The sequence below is a fragment of the Epinephelus lanceolatus genome, chromosome 9 (genome assembly GCF_041903045.1).
Source record: "Epinephelus lanceolatus isolate andai-2023 chromosome 9, ASM4190304v1, whole genome shotgun sequence".
Taxonomy (NCBI): domain Eukaryota; kingdom Metazoa; phylum Chordata; class Actinopteri; order Perciformes; family Serranidae; genus Epinephelus; species Epinephelus lanceolatus.
Window position 1 is genome coordinate 20,229,080 of NC_135742.1, and position 16,294 is coordinate 20,245,373.

Consider the following 16,294-nt stretch of genomic DNA (forward strand, 5'->3'; position numbering starts at 1 on the left):
AGATATAAACCGCTCATTACAAGGCAATGAAAACACAACTATACGTATTTTCTGGTGACTATTAACTAATAAAAACATATTACACACCATTTCTTCCAATAGATGCCGCTAAATCCTGCACACTAGACCTTTAAAATTAAATCATTTGGATGAAACTCAACACATAACACCTACAGAGATACAATTTTCCAGATACTTGGCTGATTTCGTGAGGCAACCAAAACTGTCAAAATGTTTGATTAGTTCTGGTATCAGAGGAGCAGCAACATGTTCTGTATAGTTGTCATATCGGCTGCTGTTAAATGTTGCTGTAAAATAAAGCAGCAAAAACGCTTTGATGTTAAGTTTCTTTTTTTTTTTTTAAAGACCTGGCAAGTAAGAGCAAGTACATTAGGCAAGATGCAACAGTGTCAGGTAGGAAGGATGGTTATAAAAATCTACCATCCTCCATCTCTTCACACAGAAAGACCTTGGAATAGTTCATACACCACAGACTGCCAGTAAGCATCATTTTCCTTTCCTGCATGTCTTTATCTGAATGTGAATATAAGACTGCAGAGTTATGGGAACTTCAATGATACTTTTATTTAAACAAGTGCCATGGTGCAGTCTCAACACATGCTGCATCACTGACAGTTTGGTCTGAACTTCTAAACACCACTTTCTTTCAAGTTTTAACGTGTGTGTAACGTGTGGCGTGCATACAATTCTAAAGGCAACATTTTTGTTCTTCCTTTATATATTGATCTCATGTCAAAGTAGGAGCAAAAACTGTAACTGTATGCATGAAAAAAATAGTGTTTTAGGCACAGCTGCCACACTACGGAGTAAATCAGATCTCAATAACAGAACTTGGCAGCATATGGTTCTCAGTAGTTTTCCAGTATAGACACAGAAGTGTGTGTGTTCAGTCGGAACACTCAAGTCTGCCCAGAGTCACAGGAATGCCATCAAAAAATGTGTTTGTACACTCTACAGTTTTGTGTGTTTGCGCATCACAGTCCCAGTGAGGCTTTGAGCAAAGTTGCCATATCTTCAGGAATGGTCCCATCATCACCTAAAGAACACATGATGCTTTATTTTTCTTTTCATTTGCAAAAAATAAGAGGAAGGTTGGGTAAATGCAAATCAACTGGTCAAACACTGTGTGCCCGGAAATATGGCTAACTGAGTTTGCAGACATACAAATGGTCACTGGCTTTACGCCTGGTTCACACACTGGACATGGAAGCACTGGGAAGCGATCTGATTTTCCGTGGAGCTCTGCCAATTACCTTTTGATGCCCATGTTAACCAATGTGGCTGTTTACACTGGATGCGCCGCAGCAGTGAGCTCTGCAGCCAGCTCGCAATCTGCAGTAATAGTTTTGGCGTCTAGTCTATTTTTTTAATGAGCCGTGGGCAAATCTGGCAAGAATACACTGATAATCTATTAGAAAAACTATAAAGGATAAATTCTATATGATATAAATGATCTGATTCTTATTAACTGTATAAAAAATACATGCCATGCTTGGTTATTCTACATATTTGACAGCTGTGTCTAAACAGAGAGCGAAAGAGATGCGCACACACAAGCTGACAATGTTCTACATGTCACTAGAAAAGAACAGAGGAGCAGAATCACTTGCGGACCAGCACGGAGAAATGTACTTCTAGGCGTAAGCCCACGAGACAAAATACATATCGGGGCGCTTCCACATCCAGTGTGAACCTGGCGTTAAACAGCAGATATACTTCGTGAAGTTCTACACCAGTGTCTGGCAGCTGGAAGTTGCTTTACATCTCCTCTGATCCTTATTCCTCATACATAACTGTACTTTCCTTACCAAATATTCTGAGTTGTTTCTCCATATTGTAATTCTACTATAGTTACTTTTGTATACACAACATCCAGTGCATGTCTGTCTTGAAAGGAAGAAGATTGGCTTCTCCTCTCTTGCTTTTCTTAAACTGGTTTGTGTTGTTCTTATGCATTTAACCCAGGAATGTTACAACTTTGTTCAAACTGCATTTACACAGGACGATTCCTGGGACTTTCATCAGGTCTTACTGATGAGTCAACTAGTGTGATTGTTGGATTTTTTCTATACTTTTGACCTAGATATATTATTTAGCTTTCAAAAACAAATATTTAAGGTCATCTCTGCAGGGTTTAGGACGTTCATGGGAATTCTCTTCATTGGCATTAGACACAGTGGACTATCACAAACAGAACTGGACACAGCTCTGCTTGACCTCCATACTGAATCTTTGTTATTATTGATTTGTTTAATCAAATCACCACTGTTGTAGCGCTGGTTTGATTATTTAGATTGCATAGTAACATTCAAATCAATTCAATGTATTTATTTCAGAGATTATGCGCATGCAGTCAAGAAAGAGTATGTATGTGTGTGTAGGTATCCTTACCGTCAACAGCCGTCATGTCCTGCTCCAGCTTTAGTTTCTTCTGGCTCAGCTGCAGCATGCAGTCCTCTATGCTGTCCTTACTGATCAGCTTAATCACCTTTACAGTCCTGACACAGTCACAACAGGAAATCAATACATTAAGCCTTGTTCTGAAAGGGAACATTTTTACCTGACGAGGTCCTGTAATTGCAGTGAATACCTGCAGCATTATTCTGAGACATCCATCAGAATCTGATACATACAGCGCAAGTATTTTCTGTCCAGTTGCTCACATTTCCAATTACGAGACCTAATCGGGTAAAATTCATCCCATATATGATCATTTTTGGATTTCATCTTACTTGGTCTGGCCGACGCGGTGACACCTGTCTTCTGCCTGCTTGTCGTTGTAAGGATTGCAGTCGATGTCGTGTAGGATGACAACATTGGCTGAGGTGAGGTTGATGCCCAGGCCGCCAGCACGTGTTGACAACAGGAACACAAATATGTCAGGATCTGTGTTGAACTCATCGATCAACACAATCCTGCAAGAAAAAGAAATCATTTTAGCCATTAGATGTGGCACAAATTATGTTGAGGAAGTTGAAAACGGTGCTTTTGTTTTCCTACATTTGAAATAATCTTTCACCTCGACTTAACACATAGAATAATAGATGTGCTAGACTCAAAGAATAAGCTGAGCACAACCTACTTATGTGCAAAGGATGCAGTGTAGTTAGAGCAACAATGCTGTTTGCAGCTTGGATGACTAAATAGAATTTGAATTAATAAGATTTTGCTTCATGATCCTGCTTGGTTGGCTACAACTGATGTGTCTTCAATGTACTGCACAATACTGACCTTTCTGCTATGGGGGTGGATCCATCCAGTCTGACGTAACGATGCTTAAGATGTTTCAGCAGCACCTCCACAATGTCCAGCATCATGGTGAACTGACTGAATAATACCACTCGGTCTCCCTGTAGGATGGAAGAAAAGTTGAACTCCTTAGTACATCTAGCCTGTGCTCTTCTTGCGTGTACCACAGATATGTTTGGTGTATTTACCTTGTTTTTAAGTGAGGCCATCAGCTCTGTGAGGTGGTGGAATTTCCCAGAGTCAAGCAGGACATTGTTTTCAAGCTGGTAGGAGCTGATGGAGGAGTATTGCTGGCACAGACGATGCAGCTCAAAGTCTGACATCACTTCCATGTCCTCCTGGATCAGAGCAGCATCTGCGTCAAAGTGGGTTGGCTCCTGTGGTGGGAGTGTGGTGGAATAAATTCCATGTTGATTTATGTTATTTGACATGTTCTGAAAATACAGTTCACCACTTTCAAATACTTTGAAAGAGCTGTATGCAACATTCAGAGCATCTTTGATTCAGAGTCTGAGCCAGAATTGCCTGCACATGGCTCTCAACCACCGAGACTCAGGACAGTATTCTCAACAGTAACTGCGTAGGAGTGCAGTACAGAGCAGCTGCTATTAGCTGACCAATGGGATATACAAGGGGCTCATGCACCAACATGCACATGCAGCCGTAACATCTACCACAAAAAAGTACAGAGAAACTCTGATTACAACACACACACACAGAGTGTGACGTCATTCTCTGCTCAGGGCACCATTACTCCACTATATATTCACATATATCTTCACATAGCACATAGCTGTTAGCTGCTATATTGAGTTCTCAACAGGCCAAAAAAATTACAACCCAAACCGGCCCATTTGAGCTGAAGCCCGAACTCGCCCCATCCCAGATTACCACAAAAAATACTGTGCCCAACCAAGGACTTGTCAGCTTCTTATGCTGGGGACACACTGGCCATGTGGCGGCACAAGCCATGTGCAGTGAAAATCGACCAGCTTGGTGGATCTCTGACTCTCCACACTGTTTTTCCCTGCTAGAGAAGCTCCCCGTAGCAGCAGGGAGGAAGGACAGAGAGCTTGGCATGGAGCCTAGCTGCTCCCTTTCCTTTTCTCCCTGCCTGCACTTTCAATATTTTGTAGAGATTTTTTTCCATAGCCCAAGTGCTACCCAACCTGTCCAATCAGCACACCTTTTCAGCACAGACCCAGATCGACCCATCAGGCTTTTTGACATCAGTCTGCCTCGGGTTGAATGTGCTGAATGTTTCATACAGCTTCTTTAAAATGACAGTCATTTAAATACCTGGTGTCACCAGTCAGCTAAGCCTGTTAGTACAAGTCAGACAAGATTCTTGGCAAAAGACTTTACATGCAAAAACAAAAGACCAAACGAGAGTAGGACTGACCTTGAGCATGAGTTTGCTCATGGCTTTGAGCTTTTCTGTGGTGTAGTACTGTCTATGAAGCATAGGATGGTTGGCCATCTTCCTCAGCTGCATCATCACATTACACAACTCACGCTCTGCAGAGAAAATGCACAGGGGGAACTTGTTAACAACACATTTATTTCTGTTAATTGCACAAAATAATATCAAGATATAAACCAGGGAGCAGTGAATCAGGCTTACTCTCGCCATTGATGGAGGCCTTGAGTTTTTTAAACAGAGTCTGGTAAAGAACCTGCTGTTTCTCACTCATTGGACAGAACTCAACCTTCTCCTCCTTGGCTGGCAGCTGCTTGAGGACCTGGAAAAATGACACAACCTCTAGTTACTGACGATCCAAACACAGGGTTTGAACTATGGTTACTTTCATTGTGCCCTTCATTTATGGTAATGGCCGAGAAAATCTGTGTGATGCTGCAAGTGTGCTATAGCAGAATACTGAAATAAATAACATAAATAAGTTTGTGTGTCAAATGGAGATTCCTGGTTCTTCTCTAATTAAAAGAATAAATCAAAATGTTAATTTGATTCTTTACTATCAAAGTTTTAACGTAGTTGGATGCAGGTGAACCATTTAAAAGTCCCAAATGAATTTTTTCCTGATTCTTTTTTTAGGTTGTTGGAGCAAAACTAATTGTTAAATAATCCAAACTAGGAGACTGAGAAAATTATTTTGATGCTAGATTTCCAAACAGAAAACAATCTCTACTTACACTATATTTAAACATTGCAAATCTGTCACATTAACTCCATCAACTCACCTCGTTCTTGACTCTTCGCAGGATAAAAGGTTTCATGATGAGTTTGGCCTGAGAAATACGATCCCTCTCGAAGCGGCTCTGCTCCTCATGGGATTTCTGGCAAATAACATACAATGTTAAAGGTATGCTATGCAGGACCTTCCTAAAAATACAACAACAATCGAAAAACTAATACAGAAGTTAACACTGACAATCATCACTTATGACCATCTCTCAGTGTGTTATATGGTGACATCCAGCTTCAAATAGCATGGACATCTAACACATTATTTACCATAGAAAACATTTTGGAGAGCTGTGAATGGGAGCTAGAGAACATAGAAGGCATGATGAAGTTCAGGAGAGACATCAGCTCTAAGAGGTTGTTCTGTAAAGGCGTTCCTGTCAGCAGCAAGCGATGCTCTGCCTACAGGGAATACGAGAGACACAGAAAGAAACATCCTTCACTGTTGGGTTCAATATCTTTGGACAGAAATACAAATAATTCTGATGACAGACATGGACAGACATAGGCAGGTGGTGGCGGTGGTAGAAAGTACATAAAAAAAATTTCACTCAGTGAACTAACGTTTATAGCCATAAGGTGGCGGTAGCGCAGAGAGTTCATGTTCTTCAGCATGTGACCTTCGTCAAACACTGCATACTTCAGAGGCAGCTTACGGAAAAGGCCACGGTCGCTGTCATTACCTATGGCCATGTTATACCTGTAACATAAACAAGCAAAACAGAATAAAACAAAAGTACTCGTTTACAAGTTGCTTCAGGCTCTTCATGGCCCTGAGGTAACATGTAATGGAAGGTGTGCGTGCGTTTGCTCACGTGGTCACAATGACGTTGCACTCAACATCTTCATTGAGGAGGTCGTGTCTGAGGTAGCGGCGGTCCTCCACAGATCCTGTATGGAACATATGGGTATACACTGCTCAAAACTGTGTAAAGACGCAGACTATGGTCATGTATAGAGTAAAGGCAGCAGCACAGCATCAGATACACATGCTCTCTCATTACAGTTAAAAGAGGATTTATAGTGTCAGAGAGTTCCAGCCATGAACACCAGGCAGTATACCTGATACAGAGAAAAAAACCATAACTTTTCAGAGAGGAATGCCTTGCCTCAAAGAAACAGAAACTGCACTGCGGTGTTTGAGGGTTTATATACGTATTCTTCAGCTGGACTTTCTGGTTAATGTTTGATGTTCTACCTGCACCCAATACCAACGCAGCCTCTTGCTGGGTTTGTTATTGTGCTGCTGTTGGTCTGAACTTTAGCTCAAACATTGTTCTGCACAAACATTATAGTGAGTCCTCTTCAGCTGTCTATGTGTACACTGAACACCCACTGAACAGTTAAGGTTCCCAGATCAATTGCAGGGTTCACATAAAGAAGACTACATGAGTAACGTTTTTAGAACAGGTAGCACATATCTTTCGCTGAATTAAAATTGTTTTTTATGTATAAAAAGTAGCATTTGGTCTTATGTGCAAACAGAATATGAAGCAGATTTGGCCAAGAGGCATTGGGCCCCCAAAAGCTAGAAATGGCTCTGCTAGCTGGTGTGTCTCCTGGATAAGACGCATCTGTCATGGGTAGAGGTGCAGCATGTTGTCAAGGACAAAATGCAAAGGAGAGAACTCATTGCCTTATCCCATAGGGCAGTGGTTCTCAACTGGTGGGTCACACTCCCCCATTGAAACCCTGTTTCAATGTGAAAAGATGAAAGAAGAGCCGTACCGCAGTAGACGAGCACTTTGAGGCTTGGACACCAAAGCTTCAGCTCTCTGACCCAGTTATCTACAACACAGAGAATGAAATCAGCATAAATAACAAATGAATGACCGTTTCTTTTAAAGTCGGAGAAAATACAGAATTTAATACAGCGAAATGTAATGCTATATGTAACCATGACCTTAAAAACATGTTGTCGTGCTAACAATGATTATTTAGATGTCTGTTAAATTACATGACATAAAGCTTGGTAGCAAAGTATGTGATTTTTGGAGATCTTTACCCAATGTAGAGGCTGGCACAATGATGAGGTGAGGACCCTCTATTCCATTCTGATATAGCTGGGCCAGAAATGCAATAGCCTGGATTGTTTTCCCCAAACCCTGAGAGTGAAAAAGGATGAGTGATGAAGAGGTGCAGAGTCAGTCAGATATCAAAGACAAAGAGATGAAGAAAGAACCAGGTGGAAAGACACAAAAAAGATATTTGAACATCTGTGTTTCTGACCCCATGCTACCAGTATAAACTGCAAGAATACTGACAGACTTCAACAGCACTGCAGCTTTACTAAACCATACAAATCACAGGTCTCACTTCTCTCACCATCTTCGGGCTGAATCAACAAATTTAATTCTCTGCAGCTTGTTCTGTTTTTTCTTTACTGTACTTTAATGTTTATCCACCTGCAGGATGGCTACATATCCGCACAAAGCACCCTTTGATAGTGGCACAGTAGGGTAACTCATCGAGTTGCTGCAAGCACCCACTGTCCTGCTCAGCTTATTAAATGTTTACACTTCCTTTGTTTTTGACTTTAGGCTTCATCAACACCTCACAAATGTTGGTAGTGCACCTTATCACTTCACACAGGCCCTCGGCTGGTTGCCTTACCATTTCATCAGCGAGGATAGCACTCAGTTTGTGCTCATGCAGAAGCAGCAGCCACTTTAGACCAATCACCTGGTAGGGTTTCAACTGGAACCTGAAAAACAACAAGTAACAGACTAAGAACGAGAACTGGACCTCCATTTTTAGAAAGACACAGATGCATCACTTATAAAAACAAAACAGCACAACTTTAACTGTTGTAACATCAGATAAACTGTAACTGGGTTATGTCTTGACCCTCCATAAATAAATAAATAAATAAAAATGCACACAAAGAAAAAACACATATTTGAAGCATAGCTTCCCCCGACAGAATACTTTGTGATCTGCTGTAAAATATAGTTTTACACAGAAATATATCATTTTTAATCATGCAACCATTTTGTCACCTGAATGGGCCTCAGTTACTGTTAACAGTGGTATTCAACAGCTGATTGGATTCTTCGTGTGGTTCAGAGAGGCCCACCAACACAAAGAGGTGGCCAATAGGTAATCCTTCAGAAAGGCAGATGTTTGCCCAGAACAAGGCAGCTACCTCCTAATTGTGTAACCAGGTTTTGCAACTGAGCAAACTATCTATCATTCAAAAACAACGCATCCTTTAACCATGTCTATATCTGACCATATATGTTTATGAGTACAGTAGCAAACTGGCACTCAACGCAAGCACTGGGGAGCTTCTACTTAACCCAAGAATGCTGCCGAGTACTGTGGGATTTATACTTCTGCGTCGAATTGACAGCGTACCTACGGCGTAGGCTCTACATTCACGCAGAGCCCACGCCGTAGCCTGACATGCACCTCCCAAGAAATGTAACTCCACATCACAGTGAGCGACGCAGTCCTCCTGTCTATTTTTGTAAGCTGAAACCATTTCCTTCAGTGGAAACAAGGCTTTTATTTACTTAAATTTCACAGCTAAGAAACAATAAACTGTGAAGACAATAAAGCCTCCACAAAACAGTATTTTAAGTCTCATGTGTGATTAATCCTGGCTTCATATGAGTAGGAAAAATCTCCGCTTGTCGCTAGGCTAACCTATCCAATGTAAAATGCCATAGGCTTGTGCTATTAATGTAAGCATGTAATATTTGTTTAGAAAACGTGATTAGTTTAAGACAGTTGTTTTGTCAGTGAACCCTGTGAGTTGTAATGGAGCAGAATTTTGTATCATTATCTTTGCTAAATGTTGCTGTTGTCCCCAGCTTTATATGAGTAGAGGAAAAGTCAGCTAGCCTCTAGGCTAATCTATACAATGTAAAATGCCATAGGCTCATGCTTAAAACATTAGCATGTTGTATTTGTGGGGAAAATGTGTCCAGCAAAAGACAAGTACTTTGTCTGTGAATGCTGCGAGTTATAGTGAAGCTGATTTGTGTTGTTGTGTTTGAAATTGTTGCTGTTAAGCCATGTTTAATGTGTGTTTTGAATCAACTAAATTTTACAGCACTTCACAGAAACCCAGCTGCTGGCTAGTGTTTTGGAGGTGTAACTGCAGAGTGACACAGACACACCACCGCACAAGTATAAATGCTTACAATGGCGTGGGCCGGGCCGGCTGAATACATTACTGGTCCTCATTTTTTATGACTTACTAGTTTAACCATTTCGTGGACTATCCATTAGTTACAGTATGTGTTAATGTGCGTTTTACTTACTGACTGTTAAGCAGGGTGGGCTGTTTAGTGGCTCCTGTGCCCCTGTCCGTCAGCTGAGTAACCTGTTTGACCATTTTTGATGCAATGGTCTCACATTTGGACATCAGCCCCAGGACAATGTTCCGCTCTTTGAGGACGACTCTGCAGCCCAGCAGTAAGTTCTCCGACAGTCCATTGTCCTTGTGGAAGACGTCAACCTGAAGAGGACAGAACATTCTGTAACAATTCACACAATGTATTGAGCATCTAGAAAAGTACCTATTGACTACTATTACACAGTCTATTGGGCCTTGTTTCCACCAAGCAGTCTGGCTCAGTTCAATTCAGTTTGTTAGATCGATTTTCATTGTCATAAGTTGGATGGTACCAATAGAAACGTTACATTTTGTCCTGTTTTTTGTCACTCCTCTGTTGAGGTACCTAGCACACTGGTCTGACCCTACAAGGTGGAGCTAGAAACACTGCAGTCCATTGATTGGTTTAATACAGGATCAAAACTCTTACTCAACAATGCGTACAGTGGACTGTACAGTGATGACTGGATCTTAAAGCTCTTGAAGATTCCCTCACTCATGGAAAAAAATATACCTCCTGGAGCGTCGTTCTGATGGCTCCAGCATCACCAAACCACTGCTCTAAACACTTCGGCCTGATCTTTTTTTTGCTCTAAAAATGTCATACAACCCTGTTTCATGGACAATCGGCAAGTTGTACATTATAGGTGAGGACGAAATACAGAGAGAGTAGGATGGAGCAGTGACGCGGCTATTACCTTCTGGTAACACCCCGAAAGTGTTTGGCGGAAACGCGGCTTTAGTAAGCATTTAATAAATTACCTGACAGTGAAAAGGGACCAAATGTTTGGGTATCACTGACTTAAATCACTGGTGACACTGCTTTAAAAATCAGACTATCCTGCCTTGTCAAGTCTCATATATCTACGATCAGGGCAAACACATCTGCAGTGTAGTTTTAAGACCATCTTGTAAAACACCTCAAAAAGCCAAACTCACGTAACAAAAAGGTGCCAACAACACTAACTCATCGTTGAGTATGGTGTGTACAAAGATATGAAATATTTCACCATCCTATTGTTGCAACATGAGATAATTATTATACTTACTATACTGCTAATATTTACTCTCTGTTGACAGATGTTTGGAATATGAAAAGGCATGTTTGATAAATGCAGCTTGAGTTGAAATGTCAGGAGGTGAAGACTTCTACTTTTCAATAGCTTGTAAGGAATGTCTGTCTACATCTTTACAGGTCACAAAGTCATGTTCCAGGTGTGCGGCAGGAAGATTTCAGACTATGACTGACTGTAGCTCTTTGTTTTTACAACTTTAGCCACTGCCAACGTGTTCAAACTGTTTTATTTTACACAAAAGAATCAACTGCATGATGTCTATTTGAGGTTACTTACTTGTCTCATTTGTTTAGAAACACACCACACACACTCACCAGACTCTTCCAACTGTCAAAGGGCCTCAGTTCCACAATCTTCTGGGCCTTTTTAACAGAGCACCCCGCAATCAGCGTCAGCTCGTCGATCGATGCATCCTGGAAGAACTTCAGTATTTCCTTCTTCAGGTCTGTCATGCCACTTTCAGTGTCCAGCTCATCGTCAGAGTCCTCAAACTCAGTGCTAACAGTGTCCTCTTCATCGTCATTTTCCCCCTCAGAACTGACATGTTCGTTTGAGGCACGCGCCTTCCTCTTTCTCTCTGCCGCTTGCTTCTTAGCTATACTGGTCCCACTGGCAAATCTGGACAACATCTGGGCAGTAGAGGAAGAAGAGGATGGCTTCGGGGGGGCTGAGGTAGTTGTTTTCTTGACAGAGGAGGATGAAGGTACGAAATCAGAGCATTTCTTGAGCCATGAGGACAAAGTGGAAGTGCTACTCCTTTTTTCAGGGCCATCACTGTTGTCTGAGTCTGACTCTTCTTCGCTGTCCTTTGTAGCATCTGTATCATCTTTACTGTCCTCCTCTGATTCACTAACATTTCTGTGGTATTTAGAGTCCTTTTGACCTCTCCTACTTTTACTGACTTTGTGGTGTTTCAGATTCCTGTGGTTCTTGCTTGTCTTGTCTTTGCTCTTTTCTTTACTGGATTTCTTTTCTTCTGTATCAGGTGAGCTGTAACTGGTATTATCTGACAAGAGACAGAAAAAAATGGCTTGAGCCTGAATCTGTATCAGGATCAGTTAAGAACAGCAGGTCAGTGAAAAGGAGGCCTGGGTCTGGGTACCTGGGTCTGAGAACATCTGTAGAACCTGCAGAGCATCCTCAACATTCCAGTCGTGTTCCTGCAGCACCATCCGCAGCTCCTACAAGACGGACATCAGCAAGGGTCAGAACTAAAACTTGAGATCCACCATTTCAACAAAACAGCCTTGCAAAATCTACAACTTTTTTCTTTTCTTATTGTGTAGCTGTAAAACAGATGATAGACAAGTATTCCTGTTTGCTTAGGCATCATTGAACAAACAAATTACCTTGGACATGACAGATTTTTGCTCCAAAACAATTCTGTTGAATTTAGGGAAGTTAGGTTTGTCAAGTGGCTAAAATATGTTTTGCTGCTAACGCCCATCCACAGCAGTGAATTGCTTAGCTCCTGTGTTGGTCCTCCTGTCTGCTTCTCCAAAATGCCGACTGACAACTACTGTAAGTAATACGTACACTGACTACGGACCTGACACAACCCCACTTTAAAAAGTTAAGAAATATCCCTTTAAGTGGTGCGTGAGTCGTCATTAAGAGCTGAATGTACCAGAGTTTTTTTTTAAGCTGCAGGAATTTGGGAACTGGACTTGTATTGTCCTGTATCATGTGACATCACATACTCATATGCTTAGTCACAGACACAGTGTGGTGTTATCATGTTATGTAGAGAATAAACAGTTTGAGAGGGTTGAATCAAATTGGAAAAATGTATTTAAATATGACTTCATGGACAGGGACAGGGACAAGTGTCTGTGTGTCCTCACCTCCTTGTCCTGATCAGGAAACTTTTTCTGCAGTTTTCTGACCATGGCTTCCTGCTTCTCCCAGTTTGGCTCTTTGTCGTCATCATCCTCATCATCAGAAGTCTTTTGGTTTAAACACAAGAAAGGTGATTACAAAACTGAGAGGAAACCCTTACCATTTAAATTAAATAAAAAACAACAGAGATTTGCATGAACAGTGATGGGAAAGCTAAAACAGTCAGACAGATTTACATCATCATCTTCAACAAAAGATTAATTTTAAAAGCCTTATGTGGAATGTGTTGTTTGTCTGACGTGACTCAGCCTTCATTAAGAAATCATTTGTATTTCTCTCATCAATATTTGCAAACGTTAATCTGTCTGTGTAAAAAAACAGAAAAGACGTTTTTCCAACAACCTTTTGGAAATAAGGAACAACAAATCAACAGTTCTGTTTCTCTGCAGTGTATCATACAGTTGCATTTGTTGTACTTTAAATCAAAATGACAGGTTATGTGTACCTGTGATGTAACTATTTTAAATAATGAAATTATGATTAGTAATCTTACCAGTTCTTCTGATGGCTTACTCTTCTTGCTGGGTTGAATGTCACCACTGTCCTGAGAACTGCTGGATCCATCCTGCTTTCTCTTCCTGCCTTGGTGTGGAGCTGGGAAGACAAAACAGCTTGTGTTCTCAAAAGTAGCCAAGTGATGTTTGTGTGACCGTCTGTTTTTACTGCAACATTTCCCCATATTTGTATTTATGTCTTACTTTTATTCATCTATCCATCAGGCTTAGCAACAACTTCTTAAAAAGTAAATTGACCAATTTTCCCCTTACTTATTTTATGTTTTGTGTGGGATGCTGATGATTTAATCTCCAACTACAAACTAAGCCATCTTAATGCTAAAACACCTCACAGAAAGGTGTTCATGTGAAACTGAGCACAGACTGTCATCATGTGTTTGTGAGAAAGTAATTCATTACCTTCTTTATCCCCAAACTTTAAAAGGCATGCAGCTACAGCCCCGTCCAATGTGCTTGTGCTCCCAATGATCTGGAAATGGAACATAACAAGGTGCTTTTAACTGAAAAAAAAAAACATTTAAATAGACTGTTTCCAGCTGCTTGTTACACAAATTAAATATGTTGTCATGTCAACAAATTAAACCTACAGTTGGTGTACTGTAACGTCATCAATTACAAGATACAGATCGTGCAAATTGGCTCGGGACGTCCCTGGAGTCAAACTTATGTGTTCGATACTGAGAAGTAGCAAAGCCTCTGCTCAGCTCACCTCAAGCAGCTCTGTCCTTGGCAAATGAGGAAATATCTCCAGTATTCTGTTCATTTTCTCCTCCAATTCATTGTCCTCGTCATCTGTGTGATATGATGCCACATTGTTCGATGACTTCCCTTTGGGACTCCTACAGAAGACAAACAACAAGCCTGTAAAAGCAATATGAATCAGCATGAATGTGAGAATGTTGTCATTTCGGTTTACACTTACTTGGACTTCCTGCTGTGTGGTGTTTTGGACTTTACTTCAGGGAGTCGCTCATCCTCCTCCAAGTCGATTGAGATGACTTCCTCGAACACCACTCCTCGGGCATGGGACTTTGATGGGGTTTTCACAGGTTTCATCTTAGCTGGACAGCAAAATGCAAAAAACAAGTTAGCTGATGCATTCGGTGCAGTAAAAGATGCAAGATAAGGAGGACGCAACTAAAGTGTGCTGTCTTAGTCATTTGCAAAGTGACTTTGGTTTTGTGGTGCATGCTGATGTTCTACTGCTTCCCTCTCATATGAATACATATCTTCATCATGATGTTAAGATACTGCAGACTTAAGACTTCCTTACGATTTTAATGCAACTGTCCATGTTGCAAGCAGAGTGACGTGAGAATGACATACTGACATCTGAAATCTCATCATAATATTGTGATATACAGAGACAGTATCTTTTTTAATTTTAGAAACGCACTGTAACTGCAACACATGCACATAATCTCACTGCAATGATAAAGATGTTGCAGTTGCACATCAGAAACTATGACAGTTTCGGCTCCATAGAAATGTACCATACTATTACTGTGGAAAATAGTCCGTCTAACCTGCAGCAAAAGCCCGCATGATGATAATAACCATGTTACTTAACTACTGCTAACGATAGCATACTTGCCATCTGGCTAACAGCACCATAAGCTAGCTAACATCTGCTAACGTTAGTTACCTGGCTTGTTCTCCTTCTCAGACTCTGGACTTTTGGACCCGCTCTCCTGCTCTTTGTTTGTCGTCGTCGCTCCCTTCTTGTCATAACGAAAGCGCTCCAAGTTGAACATGTCAACAGTCTGTCCGTGTCAGACAGCGACAGCCCTTTGTCTCTTTCAGGTCGGCTGTATTTTCTGTGTCTTGTCGCATGAAGCACAGTGTTCCTGTTAGCCAACGAGGCAACCTAGCTTAGAGGCGTCGGGTGTTAGCATAACAGCCGGGGCAGCAGACGTGGAAAGGCGGCGATTTGAGGCAGTGTCACCGCTACGTTTCCAACCGTTACAGTTCAAAAAGGGTAAAAACGAGTAACTGAAATACTGATTTGGTATTAAACACGGCTGTTTTATCCCGGGGCCTATCAAGCTTGCTGTTTCTCGATTACAGCCGGTTTCCCGCGAACTCCAGCGGCCCTGGAGGATGCTAAGCCGGCTCCGCTCATTGGTCAGAGGCAAAGGTGGGCGGAAACTAACGGGTGAATCAAGATAGTGCACTGTAGCGTACTTCCGGTTCTGCTCAAATCTGATTTAGGGCGCTCAATCATAAACTTATTTTAACAGCCTGTCATTGTCAATAGCGAAACATTCATAGCTTGTATTATCCACCTACGACTCCCATGATTTACTTAGCGTAGTATCATACATAAAGTGTCATGGCATTAAGGCGTTTAAGTGTGGTATACGATGGATTCCGCGAATGGGGAAAAGAATAGGAGGGGAACTATCTTGACGGTAGAGCCAACATCGCTTATGAAACCTGTGATGTGGTGATGTGGTGATGTAAGGGAACACATGGGGCCAAATATGCCTTATAAGCAGGGTAAGCACTGATGTAAAGTAATCACATCAATAGCAGTGACGGGGAAGCTTCTTGGAAAACAAAGTCTTGCAAGCTGCGTATTAATTTACACCGGAAGAAGTTTAACTACAGCAAAGCTATCTTAGGGAGAAATCTAATTTGGTTGACTGCAGCAACTAAGAAAATATAGTTCAAACTACTTTCAACAAAACAATCAAACTGACAGAGTGCATGTGATACAAAAAATTACAGCAAAAAAGTTAGATGCCAGTGAAGACATACCACTGAAATGAGTTTATTGCAAAAAGGACCCACTTGTAAAAAGATCATACATAAAGCAAAGCAACACAAAACAAAAAAGGATCACTAAAGTGCAGGAATGCCAGCTTTGGTTTTGCATACCCATCATTCCGTCACCTGCCTACATAAACAGAGTCCATGTGGGGGGTTTGCACCAAGCAGTATTACTCAGTTGGCCAAGTAACCACTAGAATAGCATGCAACAACT

General features: G+C 41.3%; 1 protein-coding gene across 1 annotated transcript; it reads right to left on the reverse strand.

Annotated features, from left to right (window-relative positions):
• Positions 1 to 345: 345 nt before the first annotated feature.
• Positions 346 to 15,404, reverse strand: smarcad1a (SNF2 related chromatin remodeling ATPase with DExD box 1a). The gene is made up of 23 exons (XM_033620146.2): positions 14,954 to 15,404; positions 14,231 to 14,369; positions 14,018 to 14,147; positions 13,708 to 13,777; positions 13,287 to 13,387; positions 12,739 to 12,840; positions 11,997 to 12,075; positions 11,209 to 11,900; positions 9,745 to 9,941; positions 8,090 to 8,180; positions 7,482 to 7,581; positions 7,205 to 7,264; positions 6,292 to 6,367; positions 6,041 to 6,176; positions 5,747 to 5,878; positions 5,473 to 5,568; positions 4,895 to 5,012; positions 4,673 to 4,788; positions 3,459 to 3,647; positions 3,253 to 3,371; positions 2,754 to 2,936; positions 2,413 to 2,519; positions 346 to 1,057 (listed from the first exon to the last, which is right to left on the reverse strand). The coding sequence occupies exons 1-23, from the start codon at positions 15,060 to 15,062 to the stop codon at positions 996 to 998; spliced, it is 3,204 nt and encodes a 1,067-aa protein (XP_033476037.1). The 5' UTR covers positions 15,063 to 15,404; the 3' UTR covers positions 346 to 995.
• Positions 15,405 to 16,294: the final 890 nt, after the last annotated feature.

What these genes read in the sequence shown, in the direction of transcription:
- smarcad1a (XM_033620146.2), bottom strand. Translation starts at nt 15,062, where the DNA reads ATGTTCAACTTGGAGCGCTTTCGTTATGACAAGAAGGGAGCGACGACG. An exon ending in TTCCTGATCAGGACAAGGAG is followed by an intron (nt 12,076 to 12,738) that starts GTGAGGACACAC and finishes TCCGTCTTGTAG; the next exon opens with GAGCTGCGGATGGTGCTGCA. An exon ending in TGGCCTCACTTAAAAACAAG is followed by an intron (nt 3,372 to 3,458) that starts GTAAATACACCA and finishes TCCATCCTACAG; the next exon opens with GGAGACCGAGTGGTATTATT.